This window comes from Athene noctua, chromosome 3 (genome assembly GCF_965140245.1).
Source record: "Athene noctua chromosome 3, bAthNoc1.hap1.1, whole genome shotgun sequence".
NCBI classification, from domain to species: Eukaryota; Metazoa; Chordata; class Aves; order Strigiformes; family Strigidae; genus Athene; species Athene noctua.
Window position 1 is genome coordinate 73213053 of NC_134039.1, and position 25905 is coordinate 73238957.

The 25905-nt window shown below is 40.7% G+C and overlaps 1 protein-coding gene across 4 annotated transcripts in view; it reads left to right on the forward strand.

The window, feature by feature from the left end:
- The first annotated feature begins 16024 nt into the window (after positions 1–16024).
- ATXN7L1 (ataxin 7 like 1) overlaps positions 16025–25905 on the forward strand; it is a 121296-nt gene continuing 111415 nt past the window's right edge. For 3 of the 4 annotated variants that reach the window (XM_074903337.1, XM_074903336.1, XM_074903339.1), the window contains exons 1-2: positions 16025–16235; positions 16784–16852. In XM_074903337.1, the coding sequence (XP_074759438.1) occupies positions 16121–16235; positions 16784–16852 (184 nt within the window). In that variant the 5' untranslated portion in view covers positions 16025–16120. The remainder of the gene's footprint in view (positions 16236–16783; positions 16853–25905) is intronic. The other variant, XM_074903340.1, reaches the window with a different exon arrangement.

Consider the following 25905-nt stretch of genomic DNA (forward strand, 5'->3'; position numbering starts at 1 on the left):
TGCTAAATTAATTTGCTTATATTTTAAATTCATTATTTCACATCATCAAATATGAACCCTTAAAGGGGATTTTTCCTTTTCCCATGCTGATTTTAAATATGCTGCAAAAAATGTGTATCACAGGTTCCCCCAAATGAGGAAGTATTTAGGTAGTAAAATGTCTCACAATAATAGTAGTGTATAAAGTTACCGATGTCAAAGTCTGCCAGGATTTTTGGGAAGTATTTTCTTTGCTTTAGAGGGAGGTTCACTTAGCAAAGCCCTTACATGTGGTATTAGAAAAGAAGTAGAACATGTTCACTGTCCTGAGTGTGCAGAAATAATGTTGAATTAAAATTCCATCTAAAAAGGAACCTGAAAAGCAAGGATGGTAGATTTATAAACACATTTTAAAGCACATATAAATGTGACTTTCTAAAACTCTCACTCTTATATCAGTTCCCCATAACTAAGATTAGCTAATAAAATCTAAACTAACAGCTTCCAGAAATGAATACCAAGAAGCTGGCAGCAAATTCTGGAATTCCCCCATACCTCTTAGTCCATGGGGACACAGACTGACCTTTCAGATGCAACATAAACCCAGCTGATTTCCTCAGGCTTTTGCCTGAGATGAAGGTTAGCTCAGACAGCTTTGGTGTTCTAGGCAGGCAGGAAAGGATTACTAACATTAGCTCAGTATCTTAATTGCTGTACTTAAGAGGCTGCCTACTTGCCTAGAGCTGGATCCAGCACGCAGAGAATCTCTCACTGACTTCACTGGGATATGGATCAGCCGTTAGGTTTGAAGGAGCTGGGGAAGCGGCGGGAAGGATGGACATTTTCCCTGCTGGTACAAACTGTCATGGCTCTACTGACATTTACACCAGCCAAGCCTTTACCCCAGGACATGCACAGCTTTATGAAGCTATGACATAAAATACATTCACAAATTGGTTTCCTATTCTAAGCGGAAGCAGTGAGATGACATGCTAAATCTCTTTAAGAATCAAGAGATGGACACCCCAGAATGTTCACACACCCAGCAGCCCAGCTGGATGTCTAGTCTTAATGCAAAAAAAGGTAATATCCATGCATATTTAACAATAGCACCTATGTATCTTTTGTTTCAATTCACATTAATGGCAGTCAGTAGGGTTTAGCCATTTTGCTTTACTGATATTTGCAAACCTCTGAGACTGTGTCTTTGCATAAACCAATTTCTGACATGAGCATTTTTCATGACAAAACCAACCTAAACTGTACAGTTCACTTAGTTGTCTCAGCCTCGGCTACTCCAAGGCTAATGTGCCTGCACAACTGCTGGTGTTGCTGCACATGGAACTGGACCCATGAACTGATGACGCTGGATAAGAACTGAGTGAGTGGATGACATGGCCAGGAACAAATGGCCAGGAAATAGGGGGTTGGGGCAAGAAAGTGCCTGTGGAACCACAGCCTAAAACACTCCCTTCGTTTGTGTCCAGAGGATGTGGAGTAATGCTGGTCCAGGTTGTGGGATACACCATAAATGGGTTTTACAGACCCTGAAACTTTTAATGTTGTTGCTGTTTTATAAATACAGAAATTTAGCCTTGCTTCTGTTTAAAAAAATACATAAATGTGCTAAACATTATACCATTAGCTTTTTTCTGTTGAATTAAATGCTCTGTGAAGTATCAGAGGGGTAGCCACCATGTCCCAACTAAATGGTTTGTTTGTAGCAAATTACTTTCTGTTCTTAAGGAAAAATAATTTAATCAAGTGTCAAAAACAAACTACATCTTGACAGATTAGCAGGGTTGCTGCTGTTAAAATAAATTTGTTGCCAGATTTGTTTACAAAACTTCTTTTTCAGGGATGGGTGAACTTCCTGGAATTTGCCAATCTTTAGAATAAATATTGTAGAGGATTTGTAAAATGAGAATTAATTAAACTTTTCATCTGAGTGTAAACCAGGCATTTTGCTCAGTGTAAAAAATTGCTTGCAAGCAAAAGGAAGTCTTTTTGGGGAGGTGAAGAGCAAGGAAATCTGAGCACTCCCTTTCCTTTTCCAAACAAAATTTGGGATATAATAACTATGACTAATACAGGAACTGTAATTTATACATTAGATTTAATATATCCCTTTTTAACTTTCTCCACAGTTCTGAACTAAGCTCAATACATTTAACTTCAGCTTTCAAATCCCTCAGAGGTTTGCTTATTTTTCTACAAGTTTTTTGGTTTGGCTGCTTCTGCACAATATGTGGCAGACGTGTTCATTTCTGGATATGGGGCTTTTTGATACTGACTCCTATATATTACTTGCGTTGCTCTAATGAAGGCCTTCGAGCGTTAGTTTGGATGGGTGGTATCACCATCTCAAACAAAGAGATAAGCTTACTGCCATCATCCATTCATTCTGCTGGGATATCTGAAAAGACCAGATGATTAAATGCTCATCCTAGCCAGGGAGAAAACAAGGATAAGTATTTTCATTCCACCTTTTCTCTCACAGCAATCCAGGGGTTTTGTGGAATTCGGGAGGTTTTATTATTTTTTTTAAGTGATCATGAGGAATATTTTCCTCATGATCACTTAAAATATTCATGAAACAGCAAATCTCTTGCTCTTTCATGAATAAAGTCAATAAACAGTTATTAAATATCCCTCTATTAGAATGATTTTGCTGTGGCTTCATTGGAGAGGAAATGCAAAGATGGTAACTCTTTTCTAACAAAAAAGACAAAAAGTCATCTCATTCAAACTAAGATTATTTTTTTTTTTTTGGTCAAATGCCACTAACTGGAGAAATTAGTCCTTGACAAAAGCCTTCACTGCTACCACTTGGAAGATACTGTTTCTGACAAAGCCAGTGGCAGATGTCAGTCTGGCAACAAACAGTCTGCCAATGGCAGGAACAACTTGAGGGACACCAACATCACTGTCCAGGTGAACTAAGCACATGGGTCATCGGTAAATCCTACAGATAAGTTACAAAAAGATTCATGGATTTCACAGAAGACACAGGATTTTTAAAAGCACGAAGCATTCAGGCAAATAGTCTTTGTGTGGTTCTTTAGATGTCAAATCAGGAGGATTGATTCTTCCCAGTTACCTTTCCCTAAAAAATTTGCAGCTTTTCAAATTACCATGACTGCTCTTAGAGGTTGGATCAGTCAGAGCTACCACATACTGCTGCTGTCCTAATTAAATTAAACTCCACTGGGTCCATCCTTCCAAAGCCTTGCTGGGTGCATTTGAGCAGTGTTTCCCACGGTCCTATCTATGAAGCTGCATGTTGGCAGGATGGATAAGCATCTCCGCTTTAAAGACAGCCTCAAGCTTTTGCTTAAAGAGGCTAACACTGCCACTAACAACTAGGAAATCCTGGCAGATAGTCCACATGAATATCTCTTTCTATATTTGCACAATGTCAAGCACACTATCAGCACTGAATAAATAATAATCATAGAAACCTGGAGTCAGCCAGGAAATAGCTGTGAATGAGACATTCATATTTTAAAACTTGAAACTGCAAAATTATCTTGTTGTGATTCTGGGAAAACTGTTCTTTTCCTTTTTCTCTGTTGCTTTATTTCCTAAAGAAATACTAATAAAATAAAAAAAGTTTACTTCGTCCTGTATTACAGAATTACACATCTAAAGTGTCCTGCCTGCTTAATACATAAAATTCCTTCAAGCAATAAAATGAAGAACAGTCCTGATTTTAAATCCAAAGAATCCATTTCTAATTGGAAGAAAAAACAAAACAAAACAAAACAAAACATCACCAACAAATGGAATACAAATGTATTATATGGGAGAAAGAGGGAGAGAGCTGAAAACAATTTCAACAGATAATCTTGCTCTTGATAATGTCTGAACAAAGTCAATTTTTTTCTAAATATGATTGAAACTCCATGTTAAAAAGGATTTATATGAGTCATATAGCTTTAAAAGAATCAGCAGAATTCATTCAGAATTCAGTTTCCAGCTCTATAGAAATAATAAAGGGCAACTCCTTTTAGTAAAGCAAGTTGAATTTGGTAACTCTTATTTAATTCAGACTCTTGACAAACATTCAGCATTGCTCTTCCTTCACAAAAGAATCAATTATGTCTCCTTCTCTGTTGAGGTGTAGGGCTCTTATAGTATATTAAGTGTATTTCAAGACTGTATTTTTATGGTTACAGATGAGAAGAAACAGATTCTTATGGTACTTTAAAATCTGCTTTTATAATTGCTACCAGGGATACATGTACAAACATTTTTTTCATCTATTGGTCTTCTTTAACAGAAATAAAAAAAGATGTGAGGAATGCCTTGGTATTACCAAATTGCAATTAAGTTAGTCCAGAAGCATTTGTCAAAAGATATAATGGCAAGGATTATAAAGGAGAAGAATAAACTGAAAACACAGAATGCCAAAAATCACCATCTGCTGAGATGATGGAGTATCATGCTCAAAGCTGTTAAGGTGTTACTAGAGCTGTTGTATGTTACAACATTAAACAGTTAATTGCAGTTCATGGGTTTTAAGTAAAAGAACTGGGGACTGCTTTTTACCATAGCAACCACAAAAAAGAAATCTCTTAAAGCATGTATGCTAAGTGCGCCAACACAAAAGCAAAGAAAATAAATATATTTGGAATTCAGCATTTAAACTATAATTATTTGGATAAATTCCTCTTCCCAAATTTACAGAGTATCCTGAAGAGAATAAGACATTCATTCCAAAATTACCAACAGTCTTTCCTGAGGGACAAGAAGATATATTAGATTCTGTATCTTATCTCACTAACAACTGTTAAGATGACTCCTGCTGTTTATTTAAACAGAGTAGGGAAGTGAATGGATAGAAAATAAACGAAAACCCCTATCATCTCCTTGATGTGTGGCCACTTGTGCTGCAGGCAGTGTATGGGCGTAAGTTAATCAGTCAAGATCACATGTGTACTATTGCTTACCTTTTGCCACTCCAAGCATTTCTGTTGCGTGCTGAGGTCAGCCTATTTGTGCTCTTTTAGCATGAGAAGCAAGTTACAGTGACATTTCTGATTGTTTAATCCCAGGTCAGGTCAAGTTTGAGAGAAGGACAGGAGAAGAGGAAAGTAAAACGACAATGACATCATCATCATCATCATTCCTTAAATATCAACACATGCCATTTTGATACCACTGGAACTTCTTATCCATGTTCCTTTTTGAAATAAAATGATGATGAGTTCAACCATGTTTCCAGATGTGTTTCAGTTTTGATGGAATAGATATTTTGACATGATTCTTCTGAAGACTTTGCAAAGGCTGGATAGCTGTAGGGGCAGCAGATTAGAAAGGCAGCCCGGCAAACTACCTGGAGCAGTGATCTAAAAGGTGAGATAGGCAGGTGAAGAGCAAGAAGGAGTGAGAAAGAGGGAGGTCCTGCTGGTTGCTGTACCCAGAGGATACACTGAGGGCAGGAGACAACAGGGTTGTATTTCACCAGCCCTGAAGTTACTAAAGGTTTGAATAAGGAAATGTTTTTAAAACATCTATTGTAACTGCTGAAAACAATTATGTCTGGTATCTGCCAACTCTCATAATTATCTGCTGTTGTTTTAAAAGTGTGTATGGGAAATTTTGCAAAATCTAGGACCAATAATCCCATGGCTGACACAGCATGCTCTTAGACTCTTACACCACAACTGTAGTGTGAGAACTGAACAGTTGGCTACATTAAGATTCAGATCGACAAAGACAGACTGAGGGGGTTTTGTCAGATGATGTAAAAATTTCCACAGGCAAAAATATTAAACTCTGAATAAATGTAGGAATTCACCCACATGTGAGCAATTTCAGGACCTAGAGATGTCCTTCAAGGTTTCCCTCTACAAATCCAAAAGACATTTTTATGGCGCTGTGCACCTGTAGGTTCTCCAGACAAGACCACTTCTAACCCCTCCAGTGCAGACTCATCTCTCTATTTCAAGGAATTCATATTGTGCTGCTATTAAATGTTGTGTTTATCAAGGGACTGTTGTTAGGTCTTTTCACCATCATAACTCACTCTGTTTACATACAGTCTCTAACTTCATATTTTTATTTGTTTATAACGGCGTAAGTTTTGCTCCATCAGTTAAGAACAACTTTAGAAATTTTTAAAAGTGCCCAACTCTACTGTGACACGCACATATAATTCAATAAAATGCCACTGCTTATGCTACTGATACATCTGAGTTGTATCAATTGTGCCAATTACAATAATGCATGAGGGCACAGAAAAAAAGTTCTTGTAAACAGAAGAGCAGACACCTCTTGCTGTAGAGAACTGACAGTCAAAATATGCTTAGAGAGATAATCTTTCATGTGATTTTTCAGCCCACTATACACAAAGCATTCTGATTTTGTTAGCTTTCCTATATCACAGGCTACAATTGTAATAGTATTTTGAAGTCACTAGTAGCTGCAATGCCAAGTGAAAAAGAATGTTCTTAGCACAGAAGGGAAACCAGGCGTTGTATTATCAGATTATTATGGAGTCCTTAAAAGTAAATATGAATGCAAGTAAAAATGTAAGAGCTCAGATTCAGAATAAAACTCCAATGCCACACAAGGAGAAAGAGGAGTTTGTGTTTAGTAACTGGTTTGAATTTGAATGTTGTTGTTGACTACTCTTAAAGGATTTTTTTTTAATCTGTCAATTAAAAGATTTGGAAAACAACACCCAGATCTTGCTATAATCTTGCATCAAATGAGTATCTGAAGTTGAACTACAAAATACTCAAATTTTGTAATGATTTTTAGTTAATTATTTTTCCCAAACCAGTATTGTTCACCTTTCATCAGTCTTGTAACTTTTGCGTATACCAGATATCACATGCTGGGTATCTACAAAACAATACTTGATTCAATGCACAGAGAAGCATCACTGGATGTTATTAGGCAGTTATAATGTTTGATGTCCATAGATGTACAAAGATTTTCTTAATCAGAATCTGCGAAGTTGCAATCTTAGCTCCTAGGCATTTTAGAAGTGTGCACACTTCATAGGCAACATAGGATATTTTTAATACTGTCTCAACTTTTGTCTTCTTGACTAGTTATGTTTTTCCATTTAATCCCAGACTATCATTACTACTGTGTGTTTATACTTTGTCTGCTTGAAAGAAATAGTGCCTTAGAAACAATCATCAAACCACAGGTTTCCGGTAAAGGAACTATCAAAAGACAATGTATTTGTATCATTAAGAGAAGGATTTAATTCAAAAATTCATTAGATCTGTGAGACCATAACTGAGGTCCATCCACATCTGGTCTCTGCAACCATACCATCTTTGTAAAATGTCTGGTGAAAAGTTTGATGACAGAAGTGTAGGGTGGCTTGTGAGACATTTTGAAACCTGATGGTATCAAAACATTTGTGAAACAACCTCTCATTGCATGCAAGCCAATGCTTAAATATCAAACTATTTTTTAATTCAGTTGCCTTTATTTGTTAGGCACATCACCCACTATATTCAACTTCCTGCTAAGGCCTTTGAGAGCCATTTGGACTGAGTACGGAATTTGCAGTGCTTATCAGAATATGCCATCTTTGACTCCTCCAGGTTGGGATGGGAATCTTCTTAGGACAAAGCTCCTTGCAAAGTTAGTACATTGATGCGAAGAGCTACAAGAGACTTCCCTGTACAATAGATGAGACACAATTGATTTCTGGCACTCCACTTCCAGCTGCAGCCAGAAATACAAGATGAACAGGCTTGCTTTCTTCTGTGATTTCAACAGGTCTGCTTCCTGTACGGCCTGGAAGTAGGACATACCATAACAACTGTCAAAACATTTCAGAACCTCAAGCAAGGTGTGACTGGAGCTGGCTTGTGGTAGCAGCAAGAGCTTGGGGAGCCACAGGATAGCCTCTCTGCTATCGACTGGTTTAGGGCAGAAAGATGAACTCCACCAAAGGCGTTGCAGTCTGACCCTCACTCAAACCTCTTGTCTGGGCAGCCTCGAACTTTCAGACCTGGGCTGAAGTAAACTCAAGTGACTTCCAAACACCAAGGGACAGCCTACCCAGGCTGAAATCTTTATTTTGCTGTTCTGGCAGCCCTTGGGGTGCCTCCCCTCAGCCCACTCACACACGCTGCCCAGGCCACCAGGGATGAGTTCCCATTTACATTGGGGATCAGCAAGCTGCGGGAGAGGGGTCAGCCTGTGTGCCAGCACTTGTGGAAGATGGCAGGAGGGGAGGCAGACCCCTGCACGGAAGGAAGGGGGCCGCCAGCCAAGCGCAGGGCAAGGCTGGGAAGGACTGCTGGCTTCCCAGGGAGAGGCAGAGGAGAGCTGGCTGCTGAAAGGGGGGGGAGAAGGAAAGGGGGCTTCCCCCAGGCAGGTGAGGAAGTGTTTAGAGAGGAGAAGACGGCAACTCCAGACGGCTTTGTGAGGAGAGAGGCAGCTCACCGGTGGGAGGTGGAGAGATGACTCTGGACTGGGAGAGATGTACGGCACAGACCTGTCCTCCACTGGGGGAGGAAGGGGAGAGGAGAGGCTCCTAACTGCAAAGCAGGGGATAAAAAGCAAGGCAGGGCATATTAAAAGACATGGTAGTGCTTGGTGATGCAGCTGGGCCCAAGTGGGAGGGTAGTGAGAGAGCAGCTGGGAGCAAAAAGGCCCCAAGATGGCGCTTCAGTGGAGTGACCTGGTGGGAGATGAAAACCCACCCTGCAAGGTTAGAATAAAAGTGATAGAAAAGAGGAAACAAAATTCATAAAAGGGAAGTGTTTGGGAGAAAGAGGGATACAAACGGGAGAAATATGGCATCAACGTTGAAGAGGAACAGAAGAAAATTGATTATGATGCAGTTAGGGAGACACAGTAAGTTGCTGTTGTGTGCTGCCAACACATGCAAACGTGGCTGGTGAATGGAAAGTTATAATATACATTATTCAGCAAGGCAAACTTAATTTTTAATGAAAGTATATTTCTATGCCTACCTCATGAGAAATGTGTGAAGATCTTTGGGGACCCATGTTTTGTGGTATTCATTATTCACATGGGCTTTGTGAGAGAGCAAAGCTTAGGAACATAGCATGATGTCTGGATGCAGACTTAATACTGAGGCAAGGTAACTCTCTCCATCCTGAAGTGGTTTTATATCTCAAAATCTAAAGAACTTTGTCGTATCTTTCAAAAATGCAAGGCACTCCTACAAGTTTCTTCTTTTCTGTCCCAACTGGATGGCTAAGAGCCTTCCTCTAGAGTCTGCATATGGCCTTCAAAAATATTATTATTGCTGTTATTTACCAACAAACTGTTTCAAATAAAACAAAACAGATAAATATTTAATAAGTAAAGTACAAGTAATTCACTGCACCAGTGCTAGATACTCTTAGTAAATATAAGAAGCAATATGAAACATGCACTGGCAGTGTTTTAAAATAATTCCCCTTTGATCTTTCCTGAGTACCTGTCAATACAGGGAAATTGAATTTTAGCCTGTCAGGTACTCTTTGACCTGTCATTCATGTCTCCCATCTTCCCAAATAGCCACACTGTTAAGAATCTACCCCTCAGTCTTCTGTAATGAATGCAGTCCCCTGACCTGGCCCAATCCTGTTTCTTGCTGTAGGTCCACCTGATGAAGTGTTAGACCAGGGACCTTGGGAAGGGGTTTTAAGAAGTGAGTTTGAGATCCATGTTTCATAGAGGTTGTACCATATCGCTGAGACTGGATGTTCCGGTGTTTGGTGGAGGCCAGGACATGGGGAATGTTCTTGGGGGAGAGAAAATATTGGAACGGAAGATAGGTCTGAACTGAACTCTCAGAGACTCATGGCTGAAACCTGAGACTGCTGCAGAAAAAAATGAAACTGCTTTGCTTCTTACAAGCAATTGGTAGGTCCCTGTGTCCAGCAAAGATGCATGTCTGCACTGTACAAAGCAGTCCTATGATACACTGATAGTTACCATTACTAGCTTTGGTATCTGAAACACTCCAGCTATGGTAATACAGTAGATAAGATACATTATCCTCTTGAAATGCACAATAAATTAGCTGTAGTACAGTGCTATGTTAATGCATTTACACTATAACCAATACCTAAGCAAAATTGTTTGGAACAAGATTTTAGACACTGGAACTGAAGGACGAGCAATTTATTTTTTCACAGTGCTTGTATAACTCTTGGGTTTGGAAAGTGTAGTAACTGTTGATTCCCACCTCTAGTTCATGGCCTTTTTTTGGTAGCATTTTTTCTCTAAACTTTTCAGAGTTCACTGTAATGTTATCTTATTGTGCATTTTCTGTTCATAGATCTGTGCAGTATACCTCTCTTCAGATTTTCTGTTTCAGCTGATTAGTGCTGCTGTAGCGTTTCAAGCACTGTTTTCTTTTGGGTGAAGCAATTTGCAACACTTGTTTGAGAAATATGTTTTTGTTGGGATACAAGAGTATCTCACTTAGAATTTCTTTTTCAGTTCTCCATTTTTCTGACTGTTTCTTTTTTAAGTGCTGGCTTCTTTTGGCTAAGACGGAATCAAAAGCTTAATTTAGATTTTTTTTTTCTTATGTTACTTCAGAGGACATTAAAATAGATTTCTCTGCTATAACTGTCTATTTAATACAGTTTTCTAGCTCAATTCTTCTAAGATGGCACTCTTATGGTATTTGAGACACCTTCTGAAATTATGAAGAGATCATAAATAGTACAGGGACTGAACTTCCGGCCAGAGTGGCTCTAGTGAGACTGCCTCATAGTGGCTTTTACATGCGGCTTGCTAAATGCTGAGTTCTTTTAATGGCCATCCTGTATGCATCTTTTTGCAGAAACCTAGATATAGGACTTTTAAAGTATCTATTTTGTTTAATGAATTTAGCTACTCTCGTTATCACATAGCAGACTAGGATGCTACACTGTATTTAAAAAAAAAAAAAAAAGTTTCAGAATCAGTTTCGCCAGAGAAAGGCAGGACTACCGGGTGGGTTTTGCACCTTTTCAATACAAACTTGTCTGGTATCTTTTCTCCTGAGGTGCAGCTGTAGTATTAAATAGAAATTTCACTCATCCACTGTGGAAAGAGAGACTACAGATAGATAATCTACAGGTTAAAATTAGTAAGGGTGTAAAAATCCACTATAAAAATCATTTGCACACTAGTCAACATACAAATCAGTTTTACACTTCTCAAAATCCTGGAGGATGATTGAAGTTTCCGTACTTCTGTGACTGAGAGCCAGCTAGTTTGCTGGTGCTTTTCTTATGCAAACTCCATCACTGACTCTTTTTAAGAAAGTCTTGTGATTCATTTACTGTTCCATTCCCACCAAAGTAGATACCTGGGTTCATAAAACTGTCTGCTGCGTAATAATTTTTGCTATATAAGATAAAACCACTATTGTGGTAAATCCACTGCAAAATAGGATCCTGAGAAGTGCTAATGAATCTCTTGCCAAACTGCTTAAATCATAACGACTTTGTCACAAGAACATCATATGTTTATAATCTTGTTATGATACTGAAGTCTTATACAGCTGCTTTTTTGTAATACTTTTGCAGGCAGTTTAAAGCCATCTGGTGCATGTATTTCAGGTATACATCATTTAAAGCAGAGGGTCACAAATTCTTGTTGTGACTAACAGGCACCTTCAGCAAACTCATGTTTTCTCAGTGTATGACACTGGAGTTGAAATGGAATCATATCATTATTTATTTGTACACGATGATGACATATGATGTTCCCAACAGCCACATGAGAGCTGCTGTTTAAGTTTGTTATCTCTTAACATTTAGATCCTGAAACTTATATAAATGTTGGATTGATCTCCACATAAGCCAAAGATTGATACAGAGCTTTGGATCTCTTCTAAATGTAACTTCCCCTGTGCTTTTATAAAGCCCAAGTCTTTAACTATAATTCTAGTAAGCAGATATAGGAACAAGCGATTTTTATCTCCTGGTTACTTAGTGGAAAGCTTGCATTTGGAGATCATCTTATTAAAAGACCAGTGATATATGGATTAAAAAGATTAGAGTAAAGGTTTCACCCGTATTTTGCTGCTTATTAATTAAAGGCCTTAATTTGCTTATAGTTTACTTTTTTAATTCCATGTTACAATTGGATCACTGTAGTATTTAGAAGCTGCAACCAAGATCAAGGCTGCATTATATTAAATTCTGAAAACCCATAGTAAAATGAAGCCTCTACTTGGCAGTTGAACTAAAACAAGATCCACAGGGACAGGGGAGGGAAAGAAGTACTTTTCCTGCCTGACTTAATTATTTTTCTATGGCAGAGTGACTTGTTCAAGGTCACAGAAGAATTAAATTTCTGTATTGATGAGCAGGTGGAAAAGAAAGAGGATGTTTAATCTGCACTTTCATGTGCAGTTTTTTTACTCATTTCCTATGGAAATAAGTCTTCTGTGATCATGTTTGTGCCTTTCCCTCCCTTATTTCCTCTCCACTCATAACTTTTGGATCCATTGATTAATAAAAACAGATTTGAAAGAGGAGTTAAAGCCTTAAATAGAATTGTCTTTCTACAAATGTTGCAAAAGCAGATGCCAGGAAAAGGGAAGAAGAAACCATCTGAATACCCTTGCTATGGTAAAGCTGCAGCCCGAGTTCACATTCACAAGAGAGGAACTACATATATTCACAACCATGGAAAAACTATGTCAGACTGGCTCTCTTCCTATTTCTCTATAGGGCTCTGGAGCATAACACACGGTTGTCCATGCTACACACACAATTTGGCTCCGATCTGCAGTGAAATCAGCAGTGTTCTTGGGGAGGAACCCTGGTGCAGAACAGAGGCTACTTTTCTGCAGCTTCAGGACTTGCACCCTACAAGCCAATGGAGATAAACTGATCTACAGCTTGCTCAGAGATGGGGTTCATTCCTTGGTGCAGATCATAGAGGTAGCATAAATGTAATCACAGCAGAACTTGCACTTTTCAAACAAAAGATGCTGATCATTGGAAAGTCAGGCATATCTGTTCTGATGATTGTGGAACCATTTGTTTAATGATAATGTTGTTCTTGAATACATATGGTAGGGAGGAGGAAGAATTCCTTTGGGAGGTCTTTGGAAACCTTTCTCTCAAACTGTAAGTCACTGGATTGTTTCTTTTTAGGAAGGAATTGGTACATCTTGCATCTTTGATTTTATGCTAATTTTCCTTCATATGGTCTGTTTCTCTTAAGAGCCTAGACTGTAGTTCTGCAGTGTGTCATGGTAAGCAGCATGTAGATTAGTGCCATGTGTTGAAGTTGGAAAGTTTCTTCACTTTTTTTTGCTTGGTTTGTGGCAGCTTGTATTAAATAGTTTTCCCCTCCCATTTTTTCCCTGTTGTGTGGTTAGGAATTGCTTTATTGCTTGTGTATCCTGTGGCAATGTTTAATATTAGTTAGATGTTTGGCAATACGTACTTCCCTGAAATCTTATGCCCGTTTTCATTGATGGGAATTTCCTGGGTGCTCACATCCTTTTCTTTTCTATCTTCTCCCCAGCTACATGTCTTGGATAATCACAGAAGTGTTATGGTATAAACTGTGCAGTGTAACTTTAATTATGAGACTATTTGGCCACTGTCAAAGACTTTTGCTCAACTACCTTGCAGTGAATTTGAGCACAAGTGCCAAACACGGTAGACTATTAACTTCATGTCATTTATCATTCCTCCTAAGGAATTCCATCTTGCTATTCCTGACCAGTGAGTTTTATGTGTAGTGAGTGGGGTTTTCAACCTCAACATAAGCAGTTTATGTCTATTCTTTATTTTTTCTTCCTCATTGATGATTATGTCTCCTTATAATTAAAAACATCAATCATATCCATTCCCAGCCAAATTTTCCTAGACTAAATCAAGCTCTTCTCATATGATGACTCTTAATTCCTCTGATCATTCTGATAACTCTTTACACACTTTTTTGTAGGAAGATTAATTTAAACTGGTGCCTGGAACTGTACTCAATATTCCAGAATAGGTCTTGTCAGGGCTTTGTAGTATATGACTACCCTTCCTGCTTCTGGAAATTCTGTCTATAATATATCTAAGGCCATGGATCCTATGGCTGCTTCATGTTGGTTGCTAATAAGCCTGCTGCAATTGACTGGGTCTCTTTTGAGGCATACTTTGGTGAGCTTCCTTTGATTTTTTAAATTGTGCTCCTGTAGTTTCTTGTAGCTAGCATTACATGACTGGAGGCACTCTGTCCAGGCCATATGGTGTGAAAGGCTTGCCTCCAGGTATTAAGGATGGACTTCTATGTTCCAGCTACTTTTTGGAAGAGGTGGAGTGTGAATGCTGTCTGTATGTAATACTATTGACAGTATATATAAGGCAAAGGGTGTTTGTCTGGTTTGGGACTGTTTAGTTTGAAGAAGGGAAGGCTAAGTGGAGACCTCATCACTCTACAACTACCTGAAAGGACATGGTAGAGAGGTTGGTGCTGGTCTCTTCTCACAGGTAATTAGTGACAGGACAAGAGGGAATGGTTTTAAACTCCAACAGGGGAGGTTCAGACTGGACATGAGGAAAAAATTTTTCACAGAAAGAGTGGTCAGAGAGTGGAATAGGCTGCCCAGGGAGGGGGTGAAGTCACCATCCCTGGATGTGTTTAAGGGTCATTTGGATGAGATGCTGGGGGATGTGGTGTAGGGAAGAACTTTGTAGAGTAGGGCTGATGGTTGGACTCGATGGTTCCAAGGGTCTTTCCAACCTGAATGATTCTGTGATTCTGTGATCCTCTGCCCCAAATGTTTATCCATTTTAGCACTGTAAAGAGCCCAGTCTTAATGAAACTGTAAGAAATTTTCTTCAATCCATGGTAGACTAGTACGGTGTACCTTTCTGCAGGCAGCAGTGCTGACTTCAGCAACTCTCATCCCGCCCCTCTGGCCGCTGCTCCAACCCTTGAGCGGGCCCTAAATGCTTTTCTTTTTTCTTGAGTCTAGATTAATTCCATGCTCTGCTTCAGCGCTTTCCCACAACGATTCAGGCCAGCAAAAAGTGAATGGTGACAGTCTTAAATGAGTGGCTGGAAGAAAGTAGGATGGGGAAGGGACCACACCACCACTGCAGGAAGTGTCTGTTGAACCCTAAACTTCCATGGGCAGTACTCCTGCTGGGGGCTGTAAAGTTGCACGGAAGATGCTGCATGGGGAGCCAGTGAGGCTCCTTAAATGAAACCAAGTCCTTCACCAGTGATGATGATGTTTGGCTTAATAGGTGTGAGCTCAAGCAATAGTTTTATGCTGTTAATTCCTTACTCGGGTATACTGAGGGCAGAAATTTTCACGGTAATTTTCTACTCTTACCTCAACGGAGAAATAAACCAAAAATGCACACTCCTAAAATTAAACGGAAAGCATGTACTTCCCATAGGTTATGTATAGCGAGATGAAAACCTCGGTATTATTTCTGAGGAGCGGGATCTGCGAGTTCAGAGAGCTCCCGTACCGCAGCCTGAAACACCAAAACAAGAAAAAACTCATCTGCAAACAGATGAAGCCTGTACTCAAACACAGATTAGGCAGTATTTGGCCAACAAAATGGCTGTGGTTGTGGCTATAGGTGATCCAAAGGAGCGCAGCTGGAAGAAGTCGGGGGGAGGGGGTGCCCCGACACCGCACTCCGGGGCCGTTTCCGGGCCGCGCCGGGGCGGGGGGGCCGTGCCGCAATTACCGAAAGCGCGTCCCAGGGACTTACTGCGGGGCGCTGCGAGACGCGGGGCGCGCAACCCCGGGGCGCGCAGCGAAGGCGGCTGCCTTCCCGGCGAGGCTCTTCGGCCGCCCGCCCCGCTCCGCCCCGCCCCGCTCCGCTCCGCCGGGCCGGGCCGGGCGGCTGCGCGGGGGCGCGGAGGGCAGCGCGCGGTGCGGGGCGGTGCGGTGCGGAGCGGGGGTCCGGCGCCCCCCTCGGGGCGGGCGGCAGGCCCGGCGGCCGGCGGCGTCGCGGGGCGCGGCGCGCAGGCGCGGGGGGCGCGGGCATGCGCGCTGGGCGGCGGGGAGCCCGATCTGATAGGGAGCAGGGGCTGACACTACCCCCGTGTGGGCGGCGGAACGTCCCGAGGATGACGTGCGGCGTTCTCGAATCCCGTGTCTCGCTCGCTCGCTCGCCGCCGCCGCCGCCGAAGGAAACGGGAAAAGCAACAAGGAGGCAGGAGCAGGCGCGGCGCCATGGCGGCCCTGGAGCGGCCCGTGCCCAGTCCCGAGGCGTTCCTGGGCCAGCCCTGGGCCGCCTGGGTGCGGGAGGCCGCCCCCCCGCACGCGCACGGCGCCGCCCCCCCGCACAGTAAGGGCAGGGACCGGCCCGCGGCTCGGCACGCCGCTCCCCTCCCCCGGAGCGCACGCACGGCGCCGGGGCCCGGGGCCGGGGGCCCGGCCGGGCCGCCCCCCCCACCCCCCCTCCGGGGCCGCGCCGCGCGGCGGGAGGTGCCGCCCCCCCGGGCGCTCAGCTGACGCGCCGAGCCCCCGGTGCCATGTGTGCGGGAGGCGCTGGCGCACGCCGCGCCGTGCCTTGCCGTGCCGTGCCGTGCCGTGCCGCTGCCCCGCGGCGCGGGCTCCGCCGCTGGGCCGGCGCCGCGGTGGGGGAAGGGGGCGAGGGGGAGGATGCGCGGCGCGGAGGGGCCGGAGGATGCTGCGGGGGGGGCCGGAGGGTGCTGCCGCGGGGGGCCCGGCGGTTCCGCTCCCTGGCAGATGCTCCGACCATTGTGCTTTTGCTGTTGCAAATAGAAACACTGCTCACCTCCTCACCTCTCCTCCCCCCACCCCACCCCCGCCAAACAATAAATGCACACCTCTGGGCCCTCGGCGCTTCCTGACTCTGCTTCTCTTCTGCAGGTGTAGATCTAGAAGAGACTGGAAAGGAGGGTGGAAAAAGCAGGGAGGTTATGAGGCTTAATAAAGAAGGTAAGTGGATAGCGCTGGCACACCTCTCTACCTGTCTGTCTCTTGGTGGCTGTGAATGACTGTGGTTTGGCCTTGACAGGGTAGTCTAATAGCATATGGACCTCTCTGCTGTGAAGAGTGTTTCAGGGTTGGATACACGCAGATGACTGTCACTGTGTCAACTTCTTTTGAAGTGCGAGTATAACAGGTGTATGCGTGCGACTGACAGACATGGTAAAAGATAAGGCAATTTTAAGTCAGAAGACAACTGCACATCAGTGGCCATATTGGATTTTTTTCAAGGACCCTGTCCCTTGGTGCAACGTTTCACTTGCTTCTGTGTGAAGATAAGCATATAAACCCGTGCATCAACTTTAAATGTTGTATTATCATTAGTGACTGTAGTGAAAAACATTTTCACTCGTGGAGAGAAATGGTCTGTTACGATCTTTGAGTTCATGCACTTCAGTTCAAGTCGCATTTTATTCTTTCATTCTCACTGCTGAGTGTGACTTACAGTCAGCTGAGTGGCCGACATCTAATATTATCTTACATTAGCCTAAGCCATGCATATTATGCAAAAACAAATATAATGAGTCGTTTGGGCCGTAAGGTTTTCTGGTACCATAAGTATGAACAGGCAAATTTCAGGCTAATGGTATTTGCTAATGTGCCATGCCTGACACAGTTCTGTCAGTTGCGAGAGGAGAAACTTCAGTGGTGAGCGTAGGCAAATCAATTTGCACATTTTGTTTGTGAGGCGGGTTGCTAACATCGTGCTGGGGTAACACCTAATGCAACTAGTGAAACGATTTGGGACATATTTTCATGTAACTTTCTGTTTGTTTCTGTTCTGTTAAGAAAGCAGTATGTATATACAACCTTTCTGTCTTGAGAAGTATTTCTTGTGAAGTCAGTTCAGAATGAATGATCCCATCATAGTGAAACTTCATTGTGACTTACTAATGCTGAGAGAAATCCCGCTATTACCTGTAATGTCATAATAGATATTCTGAAATGATGTTAAGTTTCTCATTATATTATAGTTGTCATTACACGTGCATTTAATTTCTAGCATCTTGGCAGCTTAAAGGAATCTTACGTTTTCTAAAGAAGCTCTCGAAAAAAGAATGAATTAATCAGTAACATAGATTTGTGTGGTAAACTATAAAATTGCGTGGAGTACACGTTAAATAATACTATTTTAAATGCCATAAAACCTCCCTTTTGAAAGGCCTTTATAAAAATGCTAAGCTTGATTATGTTCCTGTCTTTATTCTATCTTGCCTGATCCTCTCTATTTTGCCATCCCAAAAATAAGTTAGAGGCACAACTGGGATTTTCATTTAGTATATTTATAGGTAAAAGGTTTAAGGCTCAAACTATTTGTATGTCTGTCAGTAATGTTGAGTGTATGTTTGGTTCAAAAGTAATGGAATAAAAATCTTGCTACTGGAGCTTGGCCTTCATAAGGAGCTTAATTTGTTGAGATAAAATGTTTTGCGCCTAGAAGTCCTTGAACACGAATTCTTATTATAAGCTTACTTGAGACATAAAGATTGAAACGCATCCCTACTCCTTAGTCATACATAATATGCAAATTGTTTCCTAGAACAATTCAGTTTAGATTATGAGCTCTAGTTTCTCCTTGTTTCTTTTTGAGGGGTTTAGAGACTGTCAGAGGAGCTCTATGTAAGCTTGCTATCCAGAAAAATTATTTCCAAACAAAGTGTAGTGTGATTGCTAACATTACATTATGATAGTGACAGGTGTGAAGCAGTTACTAGCTTTATAGTACTTACATTGGAATACAGATTAAAAAACCAAACCTGACTGTTATACTTAGAAAATAAAAAGCTTTAAGAATTTTATTGCTTCCTAGTATTAACTTGCTTTCGATCACTTAGAACTTTCACAGAGTTTGAATAAATTAGTATGTGTTGAAGTATTTCTAGTGTATTCACTTAAACATGTGTCAATGTTGGTGTTTTCACCACACCCATTTGTGTGGCTGAATACCCGCTATAAATCTTCCTTGAGCCTCTTATTAATCCCCACTGCTTAATAAAAGTGGGGAAAAATTTTAAGAGTTAGATTGGTCTGCAGAAAACATTGCCCATATACTTGCAGAAACACTTGTGCTCTTATTCTGATCTTGCACACATCTGTCATGTGACGACTTTTTTTGTCTGCTTTGTTCGTAAACAAGGGTTGTGGTCATGGAAGACCTTAATACCAAACCCAACTCATTTTTCTTTGCAATATTATCTATTTGAGTAGGCCTTCTTCATGGCCTTTGTGGTGCCAGGAGATGGTAAGCGGTGTCTTGGAAAAATCAGATTTTACTTGCATAAGATAACTGGGGGATGACAGACGGACAAGACTTCAAGTATCAGAATTTACTGTCCTGCTTGTTAAATCTGATCTCACTGCATTTACTTCTTGTAATATTTGTCTGCGTTTTGTCAACTTTAGTCAATGTGACCAGATTTATGTGGCCATTCCCTTGTAAGCAGTTAAGCAAGGAGCCTTTTTAGACTAGTGAGACTATGTGTGGAGAACATGTTGGGGGGAAGGGGTGGGAAGACGGTGGTCTCCTCCAGACCATGACAAGGTGTTTCACTTCGGTTTTGTAGAAAAAAATTAATGTCAGATGTCAAAAAGTGCTTCCAGCTAGCTTCATCCCCGTGTTGCTGCCTCCTTTCTGGTTGTGTACTATATGTGTTCAGGTTGATGGGCTGCTCTTCCTCCTCCTGTTGACCCAGGCGGGAACTTGTGAGGCAGCGTTCCCCAGTGGTGGTGGGGAGAAACACTGCCAAATCTCCACCTGCCAAAGTGCTTGATACTTCTCAGCAAATCCCTGGGCAAAGGGGTCACAGTCTGGCTATGCTGTTCATTTCTGTAATGCAAGAGATGGACCAAGGCCACGTGCCCCCTGTGCCCCTCTTTAGGGCAGAAGTAAAGCCTTAGAAATATTGCTCAATGCTTTCCTTTATTCTACAGTGTCTATGTAGGCAGCACAGAGGGAGAGAAATTTCCTGAACGTTTGTTCAGTTTTGTAGATGGAATTGCTTTTTGCATGCTAATACTTACTTTATATTTTCCTTTAGCAAATGCAGTATGTCCATGGTTGACTTTTACTGGCATGTAGATTTGTGGAGAGGGGATTACGAAGTTGCAAGTGTTCACAGAAAATGAAAAATTTTATGCATAAATGTGCCAGAAAAAAAACCCCACTTATCTGCTTATCTAATCAGGAAACAGAAACATTATTGTGTAACTTATCTAAGAAATCACTATCAACCAACCAGTTTAGCTAAAAGAGGGGTTATCAGAATTAGAGCAGTGTTTTGAATTTTTATTGAATTTTAGAAAGTTGAATGGCTTATTTGAAGAATTGAAGATTTTCTTGGAGATAGCATGCATAGTAAAAGGAGTCTATATTTATTTGACAATTTGTGTCCTATAAAAAGTCACAGGAACTGTAACTGATTTTAGATTAATTTTGGAGGCATATGTTTTACTTTATACAATATTTAAGAAAATAATAGAAGAATGTGATTTGGTTTTTTTGGTGTTACATAAAGAACCCTTATTAATTACGAGCAGTAAGTGCTGTGTTTCTTGGTAGGCACAGGCTGTAAAGGAGCAAAAGATATCCTGTGTGTCTTCGTGTACTACAGCAGGGTTAAATATGACCTATGGGATTTAGATCTATATCTGGGTACTTGGTGTCATAGTCAACTTCAGTTTCTCAGTTCAGTGGATATCTATTATTGAGGTTTCAATCTGATGATGTGTGTGTTTTGTCTTAGATATTCTTTTCACTAACCATACTGACTCATTAGTGTTTAACATTAAGTATGTTATGTAAAAAATTCTATTATGTTGTGTTAAAAGTAGAGATATTCTATCATTATTGCACAGCCCCATACTTGACCCTTTTACTTGACAATTACACATGCAAACTGGAGTTTAAAATATATTGAATAGCTGTTTACAATATATTTTTCCTGTTTTAACTTCCCACATAAATATCTGGTGAGCTTTTTTATTAGTCTTTTGGCAACATCAGAAAAAAATTAAAGGGATACTGATAAGGTTTGCTTTCAGTATTTTTTTATTCTTCAGAAAAGTATCTTGATGATTTTATCGTTCTTCGTGGAAGAACAAGAAGTTAAGGAGGCTGGGCAATGGTAGGAAACACTTTTGTAGGAAAAAAAGATGTAGCATACAACATTGTACTTTATGAAAGGCAAGAGGAAGGGAACTAAAATTGGAGGAGATTGTGAAAGAACAGAAGACAAGACAAAACCAGCTGGTTAATGTAAGCATAGAGATTGGAGTTGATTTTTTAAAATTTTTGTTTGTTTGTTTGTTTACTAGTGGTTTGCCAGTGGTGCTGTTTATGTCCTTTAAAAACAAATCAAACAAAAACTTAAGAATAAAACATTCTTGTTTTACTTAGCTGCCTTCATCTTTCACCCTTTTGTGGTGGTAGGGAATGTTGGAAAGAGCTGAGAGAGAAAGAAAATTGTAACAGTTTTAAACACGTACCCCAACAGAAAGAGGTGAGGTTATTGAATTTAGTCCACCATAGCTGGTGATTTGGGGTTGGGGTTGGTTTTGGTTTTGGTTTTGCAGTGGGCGAAAGAGAGGGGTGAGTGGTTGTATGATTTCCTTTTGCTTCCCTCTAAACTAATAAGGTCTTCCAGAGATACTGGTTCTTAAACAGATGTAATATTCAGCTGGAGCTTGATGAGTGAAAGAACTGAGAATCAGCAGGTTACAACACTGTGACTGTTGTCAAGAGAAACTTTTTCTTACCAATTTTACCTTTATACTGGGAGTAAGAATAGTAAGCAAAGGTCTCCATGGGGGTTTTCTTGAGAATGAGAAATGTCCGTGGGATTGAATTTTGGTGTGCGTTCTGGTGTTTAAATGCCTGATCGGTTTGGTATATATCTGACTCTTGGGTTTTTTGTTTTTTGTTTTTTTTTCCATGGACAGCTTCTGCAGGGGGGTGGCGTGGCTCCTGGTTGTGGCTGTCGCCTCATTTAATGTATCTCAAGGAATGGTGACAGAGGAAGAATGAAACATTATGTATGATAGTGCCCAGAAATTTAGTCAGAATTGTAGTTTATCCTCATAGTTACATAGTTATTTTCTGAAACCTGTCCTTTAGTTCATCAACCCACACACTGGATAAAAAGAGTGGAGTAATGGTAAGGCGCTCTGATCAGACATTCTGTGTTTTGAATCAGGATTTTGATGGTTTTGAATGTTTATCTAAAACTGTTGTTCTATAAATGACTTCTTTAAAAAATCTGGTTTTGTTAGGTGGCACATATCTTGATGGAGTTCAGGTGATATTTCTCCCAAAATTTGTGCAACAGTTATTCTGAAGAGGTTAGATCTCCTGTAATTTAAGGTACCTCTTTTGATCACTGAGGGGGGAAACCATGTGTGATTTTTCTGCCAACCAACAGCCCTGTCACTAAAGATCTGTGCATGATGTTCCTTCTACTTGTTGTAATTTATAACTGGACTTGAGAAAGAGGGAAATTACATGTTTACTAGAGTGTATCCCAAGCCCTGTTGTCACCACAGAAAGTGAAATGAGTTTTTGTATCTAATTTTGATTCAGATATAAGAGCACATGTGTGTTTTCTTGTTGATCTGTCTCTGCATGTGGTTAATAGTTTATAGATGAAATGCAGGTTTCCATGTATGAAAAAGACTACACAAGAGCTGAACCATTTCCACTGTGAAATGGAGTAATTTCCCTGAAACGGGCCTTTTGTTTCTAGTTAATTAAAAATTAGGACATGATCAGGTCTTGGTTTACCTTTGGGAGAAAAAATGTTATCCATTTAACCAAGGCTGAGGTGCATGAGATGGAAGTAGTGGAAAATCCTATATAAAACACGTTTCACATCACATTTTCTTAAGTTGTGGATCACAGGAGTCCTGTAGGCAGAAAGCGTAAGTTTCTGGTAGGCCAGTGAAAGTTTAGATTTATAACACTACATGCTTTACTAAGAAAGATCACCTTCAGTAAAAATAGTATATCGATATGAGTATTTCTTAGAGTTATCTTCACCATAAGGATATGTGAGTGCTGTAACAACTTGTTATTAAGAGTAATTTTTTACTAACTAGCAAGAAAGCTTTTCAGTTTATGTGGGCATGGATTAATTTACTGGATCCTTCTGTTTTCCAAGTTCAACTTGGTGCAGAAGTTCTTCAGCTTGTCCTTGAAAAAGCTGATTCAAGTTAATGGTGCAGGATGCCAGGTGAAGCTGGTGTCTTTAGGTAATTTATATGCCAAAAATCCTGTGGTGAATGCTATCATGATGTAGTAAGGGTGTTTGACAGAGGTCTTGCAGCAGGTCTATAGCAAGAAGTCTTTGATGGTTCTCTTGCTGGATGAGAAAGGTTGATGCTGTGTGGGTAAAATGATCCAATTTTTTATTGTAGTACTGTGCAGCTAAGCCAACTTAAATTGGAGATGAAATCCAGTTACTTAAGACCGATGTGGGGCAAAGGAAAACCAACTATCACATGCATCATTTCTTTCTTTGTCTTTTTTGTGTCCCTTGCTATGATTGAATGTTGACGATTTTAAGGGAGTTGTTTTGTTTTAACTTCTTGTATGGCTTATTAAAAGTTATGCTTGAAAGCCACTGGTGTTGCTGGAGGAGTGGGCTTTCTGATTGCTCTTGGTCTTGCACTCAGTAGAAATGTCTTCCTTCTGAAATGTTGTGTTTATTATTTGGCAATTTCCTTTCATATTTTATATATTAACAATACAGCCCTTAAGCCCAACACATCTTTCTATTTATCTGCATTCTTGACAGCAATTAGAATTTAGAATTATTTGGTCTTCCTGCTTGTTGTATTTAGAAAAAGTGCGGTGTTTGGCAAAAAACTAGAGTTTTCCCAGATCAGAAAGAGCATCAGCCAGAAGTAGCAAAGAACCTGAAGACAGAAGTTCTAGGTTCTGCACAACTGCTGGTATCGATGTATGTCTAGTGTAGTTTCACTTAATCCCCAGGCCCTTTCTGAATCATCTGTAAAACGGAAGCAGTTGTATTGTGACAGAGCTGTGCGCAGTACACAAGGGGTTTAGGCTTGCTTCCCTTTCCGTTCCCTCGAAGCAGGTGTTCAGCAGAAGAGACAGAAGTGTGCTTGGTGAAGTAACATGAAGATGTAAGAATGACTCACAAAGGGCAAGAGTTCATGGGGTTTGATTCTGTGTGGTGATCTTCACTGTGCACTTTTCTTTGTTTGTTTTGTTTGATTTTTTCCTAATATACGGTGTTTGATATTTTCTGTCCAGTCATGCTTTCCCTTATTTTTCCTACTGCAGAGGGCTAGACATAGGGGTTGGGCAGAAACTGGGAATTTGAAGTTGTGTTTGAATTGAACACTGCTGACATCATATAAGTAATAGTTGTTGACAAGTTTTTGGATCAAAAGTGTCTTCACTAGCAAAACAAAACAGGATGGGACTAGATCTCTCCAGTGTCAGAATAAGGTGATTTCAGCTTGTTGTTCTGAGCTTAAATGGTCAGAATGGAAACAGAGATGTACAGAAGTGTAAATCATCATGTGTGTACACCTTTGAATCTCTAGTAAGTATTCTGTCCTCAGGTGGCATTTAGATTGGCCACTTGTGATTGTCCAGATGGAATAGATTATCAGGTGGTAGTTCGCGTAACCAGTTATTTTTTTAAACTGCTCTTAGTTATGTCTCATTGAGACAGGATGCTGCTGATGATTTAAATCTGAAAAGTTTGTTGGACCCATGCCACTACAACAAGCACTGACAGAGCCAAAACGTTGTTTGTTTGGGGCTGATAATGGAGACAGACAGAGGACAATGATCTGGATGAATATAAGTAATTCATCTGTTACTGCCATGATTAGGGAGGCAGTATTATTATTTGCATGATCCTAATGCCTAGAAGCCCCATTAGAGACTAGATGCTGCTGTGCAGGGTACCAGCTCAGGGAGGAAGGGTGTGTGCATGTGTGTTGTTGTGCAGTTGTTATGCTACAGAGAACTATTTTTTTAATATATGACATAGCAGGAGTTTTAATATTGACAAACAAAAGCACTTAGCTGCTCAACATGATAGGTGGTAGACTTTAGCCTAAGCTAAAGCTAAACCTAAGTGACTTGCTTAGAACTGTGGCAAGGAAAGGTTTAAGGTAATGTTCAGAGGGCATTGAAGTAGTTTTGCAGGAGCTTGGAAGGTATCCTTATTCAGGTGTGGAAGCTGACCTGAACGAAAATACAGACTGGTTGTTAAAAGCTTAGTAAGTGATTACTGACATCATGAGCCAACTAGAAATGTGAGTAAATGGTGTGACATCAAGTAGGACTTGAAGACTATAGTGTAGGTAAGACAGGAAAGCAAAGGTGAGTTGTTCCCAGCGTTTAAAGTTGGAATGGAGGATTGTGCATAGAAGGATGCAGAGAGAATACTGATAGATCAGTATGACAATATAGAAGAAAGAACTTTTGGAACAGTGTGAACAAGCAGGATAATGTTTGTCAAGACAAAAAAGAAAATTTTAGTAGCTGAGGTGAAGACCCTGAGAAGCCTTTAGCTCTGAAGATGTTTAGAGAAGACTTTGTCCTATGGATGCAAGACGGGAAGAATAATTTAGATACAGGCACAGCCTGAATGAACAGATCAAGAGAGAAGTCATTGTCAAAGATGGCATAGTATTTCATATCTGAATGATGGGCAAGATGATAATGCTGTCCACAGTAATCAAGAGAGGAGGTGGAAAAAAGAGGGTGGGAAAGGAGAGATCTAAGTTCTGTTCTAGCTGCATTGAACTGAAGCTGACAGCTACTCCGTGACAAGAGGTGTCAGAAAGATAGACTGAGATTTTTTGTTTAGACATAAATCTGCTGTGTTTGAGACCTGTCTCCTTAGGAGCTGAGTTTGTGGATGAAATTCCCAGACATAAGGAAAGGGGCAAAAGATGTAGCTCAGTGCAGCCCTACTAGAAAACAGAGGAGGAATAAGGAGCCTCCCAGTGACCTGTGAAGGGGT